This window comes from Canis aureus, chromosome 26 (genome assembly GCF_053574225.1).
Source record: "Canis aureus isolate CA01 chromosome 26, VMU_Caureus_v.1.0, whole genome shotgun sequence".
In the NCBI taxonomy this organism is placed as follows: Eukaryota; Metazoa; Chordata; class Mammalia; order Carnivora; family Canidae; genus Canis; species Canis aureus.
The window spans coordinates 24,007,779-24,024,972 of NC_135636.1; the positions used below are offsets into that span (position 1 = coordinate 24,007,779).

General features: G+C 49.3%; 2 protein-coding genes and 5 non-coding genes across 10 annotated transcripts; 1 reads left to right on the plus strand and 6 right to left on the minus strand.

Moving 5' to 3' along the window:
• Window positions 1–1,370: 1,370 nt before the first annotated feature.
• IDH3B (isocitrate dehydrogenase (NAD(+)) 3 non-catalytic subunit beta) lies at window positions 1,371–6,295 on the plus strand. 4 transcript variants are annotated; one of them, XM_077872452.1, is made up of 12 exons: window positions 1,371–1,462; window positions 1,589–1,669; window positions 1,781–1,879; window positions 1,981–2,101; window positions 3,729–3,789; window positions 3,866–3,998; window positions 4,103–4,236; window positions 4,329–4,431; window positions 4,527–4,673; window positions 4,879–4,973; window positions 5,086–5,146; window positions 6,153–6,295. In XM_077872452.1, the coding sequence occupies exons 1-12, from the start codon at window positions 1,427–1,429 to the stop codon at window positions 6,231–6,233; spliced, it is 1,152 nt and encodes a 383-aa protein (XP_077728578.1). In that variant the 5' UTR covers window positions 1,371–1,426; the 3' UTR covers window positions 6,234–6,295. The 4 variants fall into 4 exon arrangements, with proteins under 4 accessions (XP_077728578.1, XP_077728577.1, XP_077728576.1 ...); XM_077872451.1 differs by lacking the exon at window positions 6,153–6,295 and adding an exon at window positions 5,837–6,024 and having other exon boundaries at window positions 1,374–1,462; XM_077872450.1 differs by having other exon boundaries at window positions 1,412–1,474.
• Window positions 6,296–6,304: 9 nt separating this feature from the next.
• NOP56 (NOP56 ribonucleoprotein) lies at window positions 6,305–11,733 on the minus strand. The gene is made up of 12 exons (XM_077872448.1): window positions 11,613–11,733; window positions 11,349–11,438; window positions 10,905–11,019; window positions 10,051–10,212; window positions 9,679–9,877; window positions 9,144–9,331; window positions 8,915–9,066; window positions 8,642–8,742; window positions 8,123–8,271; window positions 7,772–7,893; window positions 7,443–7,577; window positions 6,305–6,762 (listed from the first exon to the last, which is right to left on the minus strand). The coding sequence occupies exons 1-12, from the start codon at window positions 11,613–11,615 to the stop codon at window positions 6,385–6,387; spliced, it is 1,794 nt and encodes a 597-aa protein (XP_077728574.1). The 5' UTR covers window positions 11,616–11,733; the 3' UTR covers window positions 6,305–6,384.
• LOC144298955 (small nucleolar RNA SNORD57) lies at window positions 7,648–7,718 on the minus strand. Its single transcript, XR_013365787.1, has one exon. It is a non-coding gene; the product is annotated as a small nucleolar RNA SNORD57 (small nucleolar RNA).
• Window positions 7,986–8,056, minus strand: LOC144298956 (small nucleolar RNA SNORD56). The gene has a single exon (XR_013365788.1). It is a non-coding gene; the product is annotated as a small nucleolar RNA SNORD56 (small nucleolar RNA).
• LOC144298967 (small nucleolar RNA SNORD86) lies at window positions 8,494–8,579 on the minus strand. The gene has a single exon (XR_013365798.1). It is a non-coding gene; the product is annotated as a small nucleolar RNA SNORD86 (small nucleolar RNA).
• Window positions 9,449–9,579, minus strand: LOC144298962 (small nucleolar RNA SNORA51). Its single transcript, XR_013365793.1, has one exon. It is a non-coding gene; the product is annotated as a small nucleolar RNA SNORA51 (small nucleolar RNA).
• On the minus strand, window positions 10,351–10,418 carry LOC144298970 (small nucleolar RNA SNORD110). The gene has a single exon (XR_013365801.1). It is a non-coding gene; the product is annotated as a small nucleolar RNA SNORD110 (small nucleolar RNA).
• Window positions 11,734–17,194: the final 5,461 nt, after the last annotated feature.

A 17,194-nucleotide genomic window follows, 5' to 3' on the forward strand; every position in this document is an offset into this window, starting at 1 on the left:
GCTCTTACACATTATCTAATCTTTAGATCTATAAATCTTTTCATCCCACTGCTGTAGAGAATGTTCTGTCTAAAGGAATGCAGAGAAGGAGGCATAAAGCCTGTATTTTGTCCCTAAGATTAGAATGACTACATTTCCTCCCTTGGGCTGCCAGAATGCCTGGCACCTTTTTCAGATGGATGAGGTATATAAGTGACAGAGAACCTAACTAGTGCTTGCTTTCAGTGCGTATCATCTGGAGATGCCTGTTAAAAATGTATCTTCTGGGGCCCTAATCTTGAGATTCAGATTCTGCAAGTCTGGGGTAGAATTCTTAAGACTGCATTTTTAGCAAGTGCCCCTGGTCCACTTGGATAGGTGATCCAAACCACACACTTCTAGAATACTGGCTTAGGAAAATCCTTCTGTGCCATTTTGTTTTTAGGCAGGTCACCTGGAAACAGCATGTGAATGGTATTTTTTTTTTTAAGATTTTATTTATTTATTCGTGAGAGACAGAGAGAGGCAGAGACACAGGCAGAGGGAGAAGCAGGCTCCATGCAGGCAGCCGGATGTGGGACTTGATCCCGGGTCTCCAGGATCACACCCTGGGCCAAGGCAGGCGCCAAACCACTGAGCCACCCAGGGATCCCCAATGAATGGTATTTTAAAAATTAGTCTGGGGGCACCTGGCTGGCTCAGTAGAGCATTTGACTCTTGATCTCAGGGTTGTGAGTTCAAGTCCAGTACTGGGTGTAGAGATTGCTTAAAAATAAAATCTTAAAGAAAAAAAAGTTTAAAATTCCCCTTTGGTCACATTGACACGCTTGAAATAATTTTTGTCTCTAATAGTCCTGCCCAGGGTAGTTGAAGCCTGGGACACACTGTTAGGGAAACAACTGTCAGAAGAAAGAACAAGACCACATAGGAAGAGACAAGGAGGAAATCTGATGAACAGTCTCTGGGCAGGCTGGAGCTCGCGAGGAGGCCAGACACACACGTTCCCCATGGAAGTTCGTGTTCGTGTTCTCTTTTAGTGCCTGATGTACGAATGTTCAACGAGTACTGGTTAAAAGAGTCACAAAGACGTGACACAAAAATATTAAGAAAAGACAGATCCCTCAGGATTGTTTCTCAACCCGTTAAACTCAAGACACTCGCATGAAATCTCATTTTCTCCTTTAGTGCTAGTTTCAACATAAATTAGATGTGGAGACTGAAAGCAAAGCAACACACAAAGTGGCCGCGTGTCCCATGGGGCTCCAGGGCAAGGGACACGCAGAAGACAAGGAGAGAGCAGGACACACAGGAAAGCACCGCGGCCGTGGGTCGGAGGAAAACAGAGCAGCCCGCGGCCCCACGCCCTTGTACTCCGCGGACCGGAAGTCGCGGGGCCGGGCCACGCCCGCTTCCGGCACCGTTTCCCACGTGACTTCCTGCAGCGAACATGGCGGCTCTCAGTGGTGTCCGCTGGCTGACCCGAGTGAGGCCCGGGGTCAGGTCGGGCCGGGGGCGGGCGGGGGAGCGGCGGGTTTGTACCGGGTTCATGCAGTATTCGGGGTCCGGGACCCCCACGCCCGACCTCATAGCGTGTGCGTCTGTGTCGCAGGCGCTGGTCGCTGCCCCGAACCCCGGGGCATGGAGGAGCCTGGGTACCTCGGCCGTGGCTCACGCCGCCTCGCGGAGCCAGGTAAGGGCAAGTTGGTCATCGGTCTACCCGCGCCCCTGTCCCCTCATTCCCTCTCCCCGGGAACCTCTGCTCCCGCCCCAGCTCTAGCTGTGATGGCTCCTCCGCTTGCAGGCTGAGGACATGAGGGTGGAGGGCGCCTTTCCCGTGACTATGTTGCCTGGAGACGGTGTGGGGCCTGAACTGATGCACGCTGTCAAGGAGGTGTTCAAGGTGAGTGTGGCCTGGGGGAGTCAGCCAGCAGGGACCGTGAGGTGGGTTGGAAAGGACTTACTCGATCGTGACCCAGAGGTTTTTGGGTCGTGTCCTTGAAGGCTGCCTCTGTGCCGGTGGAGTTCCAGGAGCATCACCTGAGCGAGGTGCAGAATATGGCATCTGAGGAGAAGCTGGAGCAGGTGTTGAGCTCTATGAAGGAGAACAAGGTGGCCATCATCGGTATGTGTGCCCCCTTGCTCCTCCACCCATGTGCCGTTTAAAATCACATGAGCAAATGTTTTTTAAGCTTCTTTGGGCACATACTAGCACATTAAGTCCTCTAAGCTCATCACTATTTTGTAGTTATTTGTTTCTTATTTCTGGGAATGCAGGAGTTGAGAGATCGTTAGTTGTCCTTGTAGGAAGGCTTCAAGGGGGTACATCATGGGTCATCAAATCTTGTTAATTCTGTTTCTAGAATAGTGCTTCTAGCTGCCTCTTCTGTCTTCCCCTCTGCTTGTCTGCTTTAATCTCGTTAGGTTTTTTTTTTTTTTTTGGTCTCTAGTTTTGCCTCTACAATCCATCTTCTTCATCTCTTCTTTTGGAAAGGCCAACATGAGTTTGTCAGGCCCAGCCTTAGCGTAGGAAAGTAAATTCTTCGTAAGCTGGCTCTCAGGTCTTCTGCCTTTATTTCCTTAACATTTGTTCTGTGCTTTGGTCACATGGGGCTGTTAATTTCCAAATACAGGACTATCTTAACTTTCGTCATTACTTCTGCCCAGAATGTTCTTCCTTTGATGCTACCTGTTAGAATGGTTCTCACTTACGGTTTTATAGTTTCCTAGGGCTGCTGTACAAATTACCTCAAAGCTAGTGGCCTACAATAACAGTTCTGCTCTCACAGTTCTGAGGGCCAGAATCCCAAAATTAAGGTGTTGGAAGGGCTTCCTCTGAAGGTTTAGGAGAGAAGCCTTCAGGTACTGGTGACTTTTGGTGTTCCTTGGTGTTTCTTGACATGTAGATGCATCCTTACAATCTTTGGCTCAGTCTTCATATGGCTTTACCCCCTCTATGTCTGTGTATCTGTTTCTTTTCCTGCAGGAGGACTTATCATTGGATTTAGGGCCCACCCTAATTCAATGATTTCAACATCCTTAATTATGTCTACAAACACTATTTCCCAAATAAGGTCACATTTACAGGTTCTGCAGGCTAGAACCTGGACATAACGTTTTGAGGTCACTATTCAACCTACTGTACTCACTTAACCCGAGGTTTGGCTGAAGTGCCAGCTATTTTATTACATTTCTTGATATTACCAGAAGAATTTTTACTGTGGGTTCCTGTGCATGATGTTAATACCTCTCCCATGGTGTTTATCATGTGTTTCATATTATTTGTCTTCCTTGATCTATTGTTTGGCTCTTGACAACAGGAATTGTGTATTGTGTTTTTTTGGTTGATATTTCCAGTGACTGACATGTGGTAATAAGTTTTGGTTGAAAAAATGTCAAGTAGGTAGACATGCAAACATAAAGAAAGGTATAGATCTCTTGGCATTATTTCTCAGCCTATTAAACTTAGGCTCTTTGATAACATGAAAAAATTTTCTGCCCTCCTTTTAGATCATTTTGAAGTTTCAACATAAATATGGTGACTAAAAATAAAGCATTGGGAAAAAAAAAGCATTGGACAAGATGTTTCTGGTTTTAACTACATTATTCTTTGCCTCCAGAAGCATTTAAGAGTCACAGTTTTGGGAATGGGAGATGAGAGTCTGGGTTGCATCATGTCCCTAGGATTGGACACTGATCTGGATTCCCTTGGGCTTGGCTTGTGCCTGACCCCTTCCCCTTTGTTTACACAGGAAAGATCCATACCCCGATGGAGTATAAGGGGGAGCTAGCCTCCTACGATATGCGGCTGAGGTAGGTGTTGGGGGCTATGGGGTAGAGGAGTCCTGGAGCACCAGGCATGGTACTAATGGCTCTGCCCCACCCTCAGGCGTAAGTTGGACTTGTTTGCCAACGTAGTCCACGTGAAATCACTTCCTGGGTACAAGACTCGACACAACAATCTAGATCTAGTGATCATTCGAGAGCAAACAGAAGGGGAATACAGCTCATTGGAACACGAGGTGAGGCCATAGAAATTGGGGAAGCCAGGTGTGAAGGTGGGAGAGCGGCATAGCTCCTTCTCTTCTTTCCAGCGTCACCTGGCTGCTTCTCTCTTCTTACCCAGAGTGCGAGGGGTGTGATTGAATGCTTGAAGATTGTCACTCGAACCAAATCTCAGCGGATTGCAAAATTTGCCTTTGACTATGCCACTAAGAAGGGGCGGGGCAAGGTCACGGCTGTCCACAAGGCCAACATCATGTGAGGGACATGGCTTTGCATGGGGTAGGTTCCTGGGAAGGTAGCCCCTTGCACTCTTGTGACTGAAGCTGTTCCCTTTGGCCCATGGACAGGAAACTTGGAGATGGGTTGTTCCTGCAATGCTGTGAGGAAGTTGCTGAACTGTACCCCAAAATCAAGTTTGAGACAATGATCATAGACAACTGCTGCATGCAGGTAATGTCCTCCCCATGTCTCTGCTCTCAAGGTACCAGGGATAGGCAGGGAGCAGAACTTATTTCTCTTCTCCATGCCCACATTTTGCCCCCTAGCTGGTGCAGAATCCTTACCAGTTTGATGTGTTGGTGATGCCCAATCTCTATGGGAACATTATTGACAATCTGGCTGCTGGCTTGGTTGGGGGAGCTGGTGTGGTCCCTGGTGAGAGCTACAGTGCAGAATATGCCGTCTTTGAGACGGTGAGTGAAGTCCCCTCTTCCCCCAGCCCTTTGCGTGCCTATCTTCTGACTTGAAGTTCCTTGATAGCTACTTCCCAAGGCGTCCTCTTCCCCCATGCCTCTTTCCAGTGTCCCTGGCCTGATCCCTCTTCCTTAATGCCCTTCCCTGACCTTAGCCATGCAGAACGTCTGCCCCCAGTGACTCTGGTCGGTCCTCTTTCCACAGGGCGCCCGACACCCATTTGCCCAGGCGGTGGGCAGGAACATAGCCAACCCCACAGCCATGCTACTATCAGCTTCCAACATGCTGCGGCATCTCAAGTAGGTCATGGTGGACTGGGGCAGGAGGCTGGGTGTTTTAAGGGGGAGTACAGACAAGGAAATTGGGGATGATGTGGGGAGAATTTCAGTTTCTTCCTGTCCACATTGACAGTCTCGAGTATCACTCCAACATGATTGCAGATGCAGTGAAGAAGGTGATCAAAGTTGGCAAGGTGAGTTAGGCTGTGGTGGGTTCCAGGGTCTTGGCACTCCTCTTTGGGGAACCTGAATTGGGGCCTCCTTTCCCGCCAGGTCCCCAGAACATCTGCTCTCTGATCTTCCCCTATGGCTCTCAGGGCTGTTCTTCACCTCCCTTCTCCTGGCTGTTTCATCCTCTGGGTCTCCTTTGCCTCTTGGTTACCGGCTGCTATTCCCTTTCCTGCTCCATCCATTGGCTCTTTTATGGCCATCTTAATGCAGCGCTTGCAGCTCTCTGCCTGGGGAGAGAGCATGGGGGATGGAGGAGCAGAGGGAGATAGCAAGCAGGCAGGATGAGGCACAGGTGTCCCCTTCTCCACACTTGGAAGCCCATCCTCTGGCTTCCTTTTCTCCCACCTGGTCTGATTTCCTTTAAGGCATCCTCATCCTGTCTGATGTGCATTTCCCATCTCACTTCATGCTCAGCCTCCCTCCCATCCTGCCCAGGCTGCAGCATAGCTCTGAGAGTGGCTCTGGCCCTCAGCTGGGAGTGGATGGGTCCATGCTCTTCCAAACCTGGCCACCTCCTTGCAACTCTGCTGCATTGCATCTTCTTCCTGGCCTTGCCATCCTTTCTTGGATTCCATTTCCATCACATTGCCCTATCCCCCCTTCATGGGCTCTCTTCTCTTCTTCCCCACGGCTGTTGCCGGTGGTGGCTGTAGGTGCGGACTCGAGACATGGGCGGCTACAGCACCACAACCGACTTCATCAAGTCTGTCATCGGCCACCTGCACCCCCATGGGGGCTAGACCCCTTTATTCCCTCCAACCTCACAAGGACCATACTACCTACACCTCCCTTCAGTACAGTGGACCAGAGAAGAGTTCTTAAATAAATCTTTAGACCATAATCTGGGCAGAGCCTAGGTTGTCCTGGGGCTGGCTTCCTTAGGGAACTGTGTTATTGGAAGGGGGTGGGTGGGGGGTAGGTTAGGGATGGGGCCTAGGCCACAGGGATGATGACAATTCTCCCCTACAGGTTCGAACTTCTGACATGGGTGGCTATGCCACCTGCCAGGACTTCACTGAGGCGGTCATTGGTGCTCTGCCTCACCCATAGGTCCACCCATACCCATGTAAGGTGTTCAATAAAACATGGACTCCTAAAAAAAAAAAACAAAACACATCGACTCCTGTGAATTTGTTTTTATTGGGATATAAGGGTGGGTTTGGAATCATGTGGGTTTGCCCCACCTGGTAAAATGTCCATTCTAATCTTCCTGGGATAGCTTCTGGAGCTTTTTCTTTTTCTTGGAGCTGCCGCTCTTGTTGCCAGCAGCCTCTTCAGGTCCACTGCTAAGTGGCTCCTCCTTAGAAGAGAATTTCCTCTTTTTCTTGGGGACGCTCCTGTTTACTGCCTCTTCAGCATCGCTAACTGGTTCCTCTTTGGGAAAAGATTTCTTCCTCTTGGGAAGACTTACATTGCCAGCTGTCTCTTCAACATCACTACTAACCAGCTCCTCCTTGGAAAAAGATCTCTTTTTCTTGGGTTTGGAGATGGAGACAGATGGGTCTTCCATTCCATTCTCCTGTGGAGTCTCCTGGGGCTTTTGCTTTTTCTTCTTTTTGGGTCTTTCACTTTGGGTCTCCTAAAGAGAAATGGGCATGAAACGATCATCCATTATATGGACACACACACACACATATTAAAAGTAGCTAGGGCAAAGACTGGTGTGAATGATGTGAAAACTGCCCAGTGTTTCTGGGATGGTTTTTAATGGACACTAGACATCCACCCCAAAGATGACTCCCACTTAGAAAGGAAAAATGTGTTATCTAAGCCCATGAATCAGCTTATAGAAAAACCCACAAACCATCATGCCAGGTTGCAAAGGGGACACTGAAAAACCACTTCACAAACTGGGTACCTCAAGAAAATCCCAGGGTGGATCCTGATGTAGCATTATGGATACCTCCCTGCCCCAAGCCCAACTATGAAATGCTACCACCTCCGGACATACGGCCGAGGACACGCAGAGCAGGAATTTATACTACCCCCGGTTGAGGACTCCTGGGAGGCAGCCGAGGACAGAACACTTGCCCAGGGACCGGGTGTGCTACAACCAGCTCTCTGGGCTCCTGAGCCAGTTCTCTCAGCACCTATCTCCTTCCTATAGAATCAAGAGGTAGTTGAGATGTTTCAGGTCCTTATTTCAGTCCAAGTCTGGACTCAAGACCATGGTTTGAAGTAGCATATCCTCTGTTCTGCTGTGGAGAACCCTACATCCAGGGCCTTCACCCTGGGCTGAGGGCTGTCCTGCCTACTGACCTCATACTCCTCTGGGGTACTACTGTTTTCTGAAGATGCAAGGGCAAGGGCGGCTAGCCGTTTCTTCTCCTTCTTCAAGCGTTTCTTCTCCTGCTTCTCCAACTTTCTAGCCATCTCAGCAGCCGCTTCTTCTGCCTGGCCAAAGAAAGGTAATGAAAAGGCCCCAAAGACTGCAGTATCTCCAGACCTCCCTTCTGGCTTCATTGGATCAGGCTCATTAAATCAGTTTTTTGCCTCCACTCTACAAAGTCAGGCTAAGCCTGTTCATCACCTCCAACAGCCAGCTTTGGTCCCCATCCCCTCTCTCACCCCAGCAAGTCCAAACTGACCTGAACCATTGCCTCCTTCATGACATCCAGATTCTTTCGTGGAATCTCTCCTGTCTCATAGAAGGATAGCCGCTCCTCAACTTGCTCTCGAAGCTTCTCCCCAAATACACTTGTGGGTACCTCTGGATGTGTGCGTGTGTGTGTGGGTAAACAAAACCTGTCAGCCCCTAAAGGACCAGCTATTTCCCACCCTGTCTTCCCTCTACCCTCAGCTTCACTCAGACCCAAAGTCTCAACACTCACTAAGTGAACTGCTGTTGACGAAAAATACTGCCATCATTGTAGAAGCTGCTAGGTAGTCAGCCTTCCCTCCCTCCCAGCCCCTTCTCCTCCAACCCCCTCCACCCATACCAGAGAAGCAATCAATTCGTGAGGCAATACTGCATTTGTTTGCCAGGTATCGGGAGATGCGGCCTTTGTTCTTGGCAGCTGCTCGGCCAATGAAGGTGGAGTGGAAAATGAGTCCATATTTTGGAGTGTTACCCCTGGTCTTCAGGGCTCTGGGAGAAGAATATTTAGTGGGGAGTTTTAAGATCAGAAATTTCAACTCTACTAGCCAAGGTAGCTCCTCCCCTCCCCTGTATCCCCAGTCTCTATCCAGTGAGCCTCAGGCTAGACTGGGTCTCTACCCCACCTCATGCCAACCCACAGCTCCCGGAGGCAGAGGGAAGGCATCCAATGTCGCTGACCTGGAAATCTGGTCCCTTTTGCTGGGCCCTAGGAATCACTCAGACACCAGGGCTGGCCATCACCCCCATAGCAGAGGTCTGTATAGGTCAGGGAGCCCTGGTCAGCCATCACTGTGATCCCCAAACAAGCAGTGGGCACCGGAAGTGGCACCTGAGTGTGGGCAGGTGCCCTCACTGGTACCTGAACAGGGCCTTTTCAGCCCCAAGGATCTGCACTGTGGACGCTGGATACTTGGCCAAGTTGGTGAGGCTGCCAGCATGAGCAATGAGACGTGCACCTACCTGGAGAAGGATTCAAGGAATTAGAGGCTGGAATTGTCTATCTCTCAACTGCACAATTCTGCTTCAGCCCATTAAATGCGACCAGGGAAGAGAACATGGGTCAAGAAATACAGCAGTGTGGACCTACACTGTTAACACTCCTTAACCCCATTTTATGTTCCCCACAACGCACCGCTTCCCCAATTAGGGCTGAGAGGCTGGGGGCTACTTGGCTCATCTTGGACCGCAGGTAAGTATGCAGGCTCTGGCGGTACTCTGACAAAGACACCACACGACTGGAGAAGCTCTCGATGTTTATCAGGTCGATGGCCGATATGTCCATGCCTAAGGGACACCTAGTGTGAATGCAGGACCAGATATCCACAGCCCCAAATTTATTTTGGCCACCAGGCTATACTGACCCATGGAGGATCGCGAGGCATCCAGAATAGCCTTAGCCTTGGCCCCATCCATTGTCAGCTCTTCCAGCTTCTCAAGCTTCTCCTCATTCAGCTCCCTTCGGTTTCCAATGAACTGAGCAAGGCGGCAGTATGTAGCATTATCGTTGATGATCTTCACCAGCTCAGGAAAGTGATACCCATACCACTCCCTGCAGAGAGCCACAATCACTCCTTGCTCAGCGACTAGATCTCAAAGCTACAACCTCAGCCCTCTATCTATTCTTTACCCAGAGAAAAGGAATCAAGTACAATTCAAAACCTCAACTCCGTGTCCTCCCATTCACAATACAGACCAGGCAAAGAGCCTGGGCTGGGGTGTATATGGGTGGATTTACTCTACCTCCTCTTTCTGTACAGCCAGTGTAAGAACACAGCCTGTGGTAAGCACTGGGAGGCTCAGCCCCACCCCACAGGAAGTGGTCCTGATTTCAGCATGTGAAATTAGCTACACCACAGGGCAAAGACCCTATTTTCAAGGGTCACTTGGGCACTTTACCTGACACGCATGGAAAAAGTATTAATGTCCTTATCCAGCTGGTCCAGGAGGCTGATGGACTGGATAATCATATTGTCCACCCGGTTCACATTAAACTTAACTTTGGCACGAGAATAGCTGTGTCCCAGCCCCAACTGGGCTTTACAAGCAGACAGATCTGTCAGACCTTTCACCAGGTTGTGGAAGTGCAGACGAACCCCTGGAAGAGGACAAGTCAGTGAGCAAGGGAAGGCTCTAAGCCAGTTACGGCGCCCATGGGCACCAAGCCAAGCAGAAGGGCTTCCCAGAAGCAACCTTATGCACCCTGGTTAAGTGACTAGATCCCCCCTCAGAGATGTCAAGAATGTTGTCAATGTTAATAGGTGGTCCCACCTCGCAGGATCTCAGCTATCACGCCTCCAGTCTGGCAGTTGTACCCTAACTCTTCTTGTATAGCAGCACCGATCTTGGGGTCTCCAACCCCCAGGAGTACTTTCTTCTTTTTGGATGGCAGGTGAGTCTCCAAGAGCAGGCGGAGGTCCTCATGAACGACACCTCAAGGCAAAGAATAGAGCTCCCACTAACATGCTGAAATCATAAAAGGGATCCTGTCCCCTTAACTGCTAATTAAATGACAGACTGATCCTACATTTGTCCCACAGAGCATGCTGAGTTCCTTCTTTGCTTTAGGCTTTGCTCAGAGACATGGAGACATCAGTGATTGCACTCAGGGGATTGACAGACTCAAGTCATCACTGCAAAGCCTGCATCAACTATGGGAGGAATAGGACTCAGGTCTGATAGCATGAGTGTGAAATACAGAATTGAAACCTTAAACCCGGAGAAACTATAGAGGTTAAGTATTTAGTATTTGATTCGCCTTTTGGAACTGAACTTATTTTTCTTGCCTTTTCCAATCACTTCAATAATAACCAAAGAAACACCTTTAGCATTAAAGCACGCCTACCAGATTTCACTGAATCATTTATCGCTGTCAGGACCACAAAGAAAGCCTCTATCCTGGAATATACACTTTAAACTTTTAGCATACCATATTCCCCAGACCTTGGGTTCTGTTTTAAACTACATCCTGTACACATCAAATACTGCCCAACACGTATCAGATTTGTAAGAAATCAGCTGAGGAAAGGAAAACGGGATCATGAACTCCCTATGAGAATAAGAGCAGCAGCTACTAACCCTGCGGTCATCTCCCTCAAATACCTACCTGGTGGTGGTCGACTCACCTTCGGACACAGCGTTGGCATTTTCCAAGGCAACCTGGGACGAGGCGAAGGGACAAAAGGCCACGAGGCGAACGATGTTGTGGAACTTGCCCAAGTTGAGCACGCACTCCTCCACCTTCGGGGAGAAGAGAGCGTGAATGGCTTTCCTCCCTCGCTCTTGCCTCTAGGGCGCAGTAAAGCAGCGGGTCTCAGCCCTGACCGCATGTCAGATCCGCACGCTCCGTAAAGGAGCCGATTACAGGCCCTAAATCCCGGGGTGCTGGCTTCTACATGCTCCCAACGCGACTGTAGGCACGGATGCAGCGGAGGACCCCCGGCTCCCGGGCTTTCCGGCCCAGCGCACCCCCCAAAGCGCGGCCGGCCACGTGGGAGCGCGCGGTGCATGCTGGGGCCCGGCGGCCCGGGGGGCTGCGGCGCGGCGGCGAGCCCACCGCTTCCACCCACCTGCGGCAGCAGCAGGCTGATCTCCTCCACCTCCTTGAGCGCCAGCAGCGCGTAGCCGACCGCGTGCTCGAACAGCACGTGCAGGAGAACCTGGAACGGAGCCGGGCGCGAGCGTCAGCACGGTCTCCGCGTTCGCCCGCCCCGGCTCCCAGCGCAGGCCCCAGCGCAGGCCCCGGCGCAGGCCCCGGCCCCGGCCCCGGCCCCCGCCCCGACTCGGCCCCAACCTCGGCCTTCGTCTCCCCCGCGCCCACAACCACTCCTCACCATGGCGCCCGCTCCCGGCCCGGCTCGCAATGCGGCGAGCGGGGTCTGGCGCGCGGACCCGGGCTCCGGAGGCCACGCCCCCGAGCCGCCGGCCAATCAGAGGCCGGGGACGATACCTTTGCGGGACTTCGGAGGGGTCCGCGGCGGTGGTGTCGCCCGGAGGGCGGGAGGGCCAGAGCGGGCGCGCGGGCGTCTTCCGCCTTCTGCCGCGGCGCAGCTCCCCGCGGTTGCCGGGGACGCGCGGCCTGGGCCCGGCCCCGCGAGGCCGCAAAGCGGGTCGGGAAGGCGCTTCTCCGGAGAACGCCCCGGCCCCTCGGGTCCGCCTCGCGGGGATCCGGGTGGCGGAGCTCCCTTAGGAGGAGCCGGGCGGGAGGCCGTTCCCCCTTGCGCGGCGCCGGTGGCCGGGGGTCCGGGGCCTCCCCCCCCCCCCCCCCCCGGGGCCCCGCCGTCTCCGCTTCCCGCTCGGGGGCCACGCTGTTCCCGCGGGCGGAAGCGGGGCCTGTGGCGCGTGTGCGCAGACCCGGTGAAAGGAGACCCACGGCTCCTCGTGTCCCGCCTCTTGCCTTTCGGGTGCATTTTGTTTATTATTTCAAAAATGCTTATTACAGGCGATAAAATAGAAAAGGGTGACCATCTCACCTGCTCCCAGGTCGGTTTCTAGGTCCCCCACGGAAGCAGGACCGGTCCCTTGGGAAGGGCCACGTGTTGCTCGCCCCGCCCGCGGAACCCGCAGTAGCTCCAAGCGCTCTCAGGTGCTTCCAGGTCCTTGAGGGCGGGGTTTGGGCATTCTGGCGACTAATTTGAAATTACCTTTACTTTAGTAAGTAATATAAGAATGATAAACCCCACACTTGTTTATCCTAAAGTGGTAAATTAAAAAAAATTTTTTGAGGGGATTTTTATTCCCTATATTCCCATAACTTAAAGCGCATTTACACACTTAATGCATTTTCTTCTTAAGCAATTCATTTCCTTGGTAAACAAAATCCAAATAGTGAGCTCCCTCAAAGATGCAGTGAATCTTAAAAATCTCAGTATTGCTTAAAACGTGATTGAATTCTGCTACATACATTTACATATGATCATGAGTCTGAATCCATTACTGTCTCTCTTTTTTTTCATTACTGTCTCATTTTAAGGTGGAATTGCAAAACTAATGTTACATACATCAGTGTGTTAAGTTCTTTTAAATTATAGATACCAAGTTAAGCAGATGATTCCAAAATATAATGGAAAATAGTAATGCTATGACTAATTTTTTCATTATTTCTGTACTTAACCCTAAATAATCCTGGGGTTACAGGTGCTTATCTACTAAAGTAGGAGCTTGTTTGCTTGCTTTTGCTTGCTTGCTTGCTTGCTTTCCTTCTTCATGAAGACAGAGAGAGACCTGGTGCTCTGGGCTGACGGCAGATGCTCAACCGATGAGCCACCCAGGCGTCTCTAAAATAATAGTTTTTAAAGGAGAAGTCAGAATCCATTAATGGATTGCAGAATTAATTTAGCCATTCTTTGCCAGCATTGAAAAAATAGGATGAAAAGGGTGCTTCCATGGCTCAGTTGATTAAGTTCTGACTTGGACTCAGGTCATGATTTGGAGGTCCTGGAATTAATTCCTTTGTCTGGCTTCCTGCTCAGCCAGGAGTCTACTTCTCTCACTCCCTCTGTGCCACCACCACCCCCTTGTCACATGGGTGCTCTCTCAAATAAATAAAATCTTTAAGAAAAGTAAAAAAATAAAAAAATAGGATGAAAAATGGGAATAATAGTATGTCACATAGTCACTTTAGCTGTGTGTAAAATACATGTGTACACATAAATTTAATAGTATGTATATATAAGTTACATAAACATACATTTCTGTGGATTAAATACAAGAAGGCTGAAAGTCACTGAGCTGAAAGATAATCACAGTCATACCTGGGACAGAGTGGAGTCCTCTGGTTATACAGGAGCTGTGCTAGAGCAGTATGCTAACTCAGAACTGGTAGGAGAAAACTGCACTTCCACTAGTGAGTTACAGATGTTCATGATTAGGTGGGACATGGTATAAACACTAAACATGTTCTTTTGGCTTCCTCACCTCCACCTCTTGTACTAAGCTATCTCCCTGACGCTTCATGATCCTGACCATCATGGGCATCTCTGCAGCATGTGATATTAGAGACCACATCTTCCTTCCCTTTGGGCTAGATTCATTCCTATAAGGTTCAGTTCTTCACCACCAAAGTGGAAATTTGCAAAACTTTTGGTTTCTTCTTCCCTAAGCCACCTTCCTCTCCATTGCTAGAATGATCTTCCTAAGGGCAGAGTATCCAATTGTAGTTGTTCATTGTGGCATGCAGTAATAGGAAGATTAAGGGCTTGGTGTCTCAGGATCACCTGTGGTAGCTAGTCTTCAAAGATGACCCCAATGATCCATGGCTCCTGGCATTAGGTCCTCGTGTAGTCCTCCCACAAGGAACCAGGCTGGGTCTGTGAGTCATTCTAGCCAATAGAATGTGGCAGAAGTGATTCCATGCCCATGCCAAGCTGCAGCCTTTTGCATTCCTGGGAACCTTGAGTTACCTTATGAGAAATTCAATTGCTCTGCTGGACAGACCGCATAGAGAAGGAAAGGCCCTGATACTTCAGGGACCTGTCCAGCTTTCCCAGCCGCTCAACTGAGCCCAGCCTTCCAACTGTCCTTATCAAAAAAGTAGACATGTAGGTAAAGCCATTTTGTGTGTTCCAGCCCCCAGCCACCATCTGACTGCAGCCACATGAGTAGCCCCAAACAAGACCAGTAGAAGAACTACCTAGTTGAGCCCCACCTACCCACAGAATTGTGAGAAATAATATATCGTCGTTTTAAGCCACTAAATTTTGGGATAATTTTTAAGCAGCAATATGAATCAGTCAGTAAACCTGGATCCAGACCTCAGTTCTACTACTTACAATGTGACTTCAGTTAATCACTCACCTTACTGAGCTCTCATTTCTTCTGCAGAATGAAGATTGAGGATTCATTTATCCCTTTTTTTTTTTTTAAAGATTTTATTTATTTATTCATGATAGTCACAGAGAGAGAGAGAGATGCAGAGACACAGGCAGAGGGAGAAGCAGGCTCCATGCACCGGGAGCCCGATGTGGGATTCGATCCCGGGTCTCCAGGATCGCACCCTGGGCCAAAGGCAGGCGCCAAACCGCTGCGCCACCCAGGGATCCCTCATTTATCCCTTCAACAAACATTGAATGTCTCCTAGGGGCCTACTCCTGGTAGGTACTAGGAACTCAACAAATACTAGTGGTCTTTTATCTTCTTTTTTGTCCCTTTATGATAAATAGCACAATGACAAATGATAAATAGCACAATTCTCTTGCACCTGTTCTTAGTCCCACTTCTCCCATTGCCTTTCCTGTAGAATCTACAGGAAACCTATTTTTTAAAAAAGATTTATTTATTTATGATAGAGAGAGAGGGGCAGAGACACAGGAAGAGGGAGAAGCAGGCTCCATGCAGGGAGCCCGATGTGGGACTCGATCCCAGGACTCCAGGATCAGGCCCTGGGCAGAAGGCAGTGCTAAACTGCTGAGCTACCCAGGGATCCCCAGGAAACCCATTTTTTTTATACACTCCACTGCCATCATTTAATCCTATCACTTCAGCCCCTAACTTATCCATGCAGACAGATCACCTATAGCACAGTTTAGTTTTACCATGTAAAAAGAGTTATGCATTCCATTTTTCAACTGCCAGTTGTAGTAGATGGACAGTTCATTGTCAGTCACCCTGATTAAACACTGCTGGAACCTGGAAAGCCTACAAGTTTGCCAATTATTGGTACCTCATTTGGCTCATTAATTTAAACTTTTCTTCTTAAATATGCATTGCCTTCAAAGTACTGCTTTAGTTGTAGTCTGCAAAATTCAGTATGCAATATTTTCATTTTTTTTGATATTTTATTTACTTATTCGTGAGAGACAGAGAGAGGCAGAGGGAGAAGCAGGCTCCCCGCTGAGCAGGGAACCCAATGCAGGACTTGATCCCAGGACACTGGGATCATGACCTGACCCGAAGGCAGATGTTTAACCAGCTGAGCCACCTGGGCACCCACAGTATTTTCATTTTTTTAAAGACTTTATTTATTTATTCATAGAGACACACATAAAGAGAGAGAGAGAGAGAGAGAGAGAGAGAAGGAGGCAGAGACACAGGCAGAGGGAGAAACAGGCACCATGCAGAGAGCCTGACGTGGGACTTGATCCAGGGTCTCCAGGATCACGCCCTGGACTGCAGGTGGCACTAAACCGCTGCGCTACCGGAGCTGCCCAGTATTTTCATTTTAATTCAATTCCACATTTATTCTGGTTTCTGTTATGAATGTTGTTATGACCCACACGTTATTTGGATTGGTGATAAAGGTTGATGTCCTCCTTGCTTCCTATTGCTGCTTTCTAGCCTTATTTCCTTCTCTTTTTCTTTGAAAAGCCTCGGCCACCCGTCACTGCCTGGTAGCGTCCAATTTTGCACTGTGAAGGACCTTTTGGATAAGGAGGCAAGAGGCTATTGATGAAAAAGTTTGGGGTGCCCCAAGCTGGTGAGCTTCCTAATCTCAGATTTACTGCCCTGATTATATCATTACAGCTCAGTCTTATAGGTGCTGGTGTGGCCCTGACAACTGGCATCATTATATGTGCATTAGGCCCAGGGCACTCTTTTTAGTCTGCAAACACCTCACAGATGTGAAGATGGAGTGGTGGCAGGTGCTGGGAGGAAGGAGCAGAGAAATGAGCCCAATGCTACATCCACTCATCTTCCTGGAACCCAAACTAAACAAGTGAATTCAGCTAGTCTTCTTTGGGCCCCTGAGATCATAGGTAAGTTTTAAACCAGCAAGCACCTTGGACACTGTGTGATCAACATCCTTTATGGAAGGGGAGTCAGGATATTCAGGTGTCAGGGTGAGGAATCGGGGTAGTCAAGAAGCTACAGAATCAATTAATTCTTCCATTTGTTAAAAAAGAAAAGAAGGGTTTTTGTATGCCTGTAACATGCTAGGTATCTTTCTAGGTGCTGGGGATACAGTAGTAAAAAAACCAAGTGACTGCCATCACAGAGTGCATGTTCTAGGAGGAGATAAAAAAATCAAATAATAGGTAGCGCATCAAGTACTGATGATGGATTTACACAGGCCCTCCTCAGTGAAGAGGCAACATCGAGCAGAGGTCTGAAGCAAGTTGAGTCAGCAATTCAGAGCTTTGGGAGAGTAATATGCACAATGATGATACTAACCAGTGACCTCTGACTTCAGGGACTTTCTAATCCTGGGAGACTGAACGTAGTCGAGTGCTGAGGTGAAGTAGTGTGGGAGGCTGCCCGGAAGACCACTTGGGCCAGTGTTCCTGCGGAAGACATCACAGTTAGAAGGGGTTCTAGGTAGTCACAGAAGAATGTGTAGGTCATTTAGAAATATAGGATAGAACGAGCGTGGAAACAAAAGCCAGCAACGAAAGAAGGAACTTCTAGAAGTGTAAGATTCATCCAGGTCAGTAGTTGGACACAAGACTGAAGAATCTAATATGTAAGATCTAGAACCTAA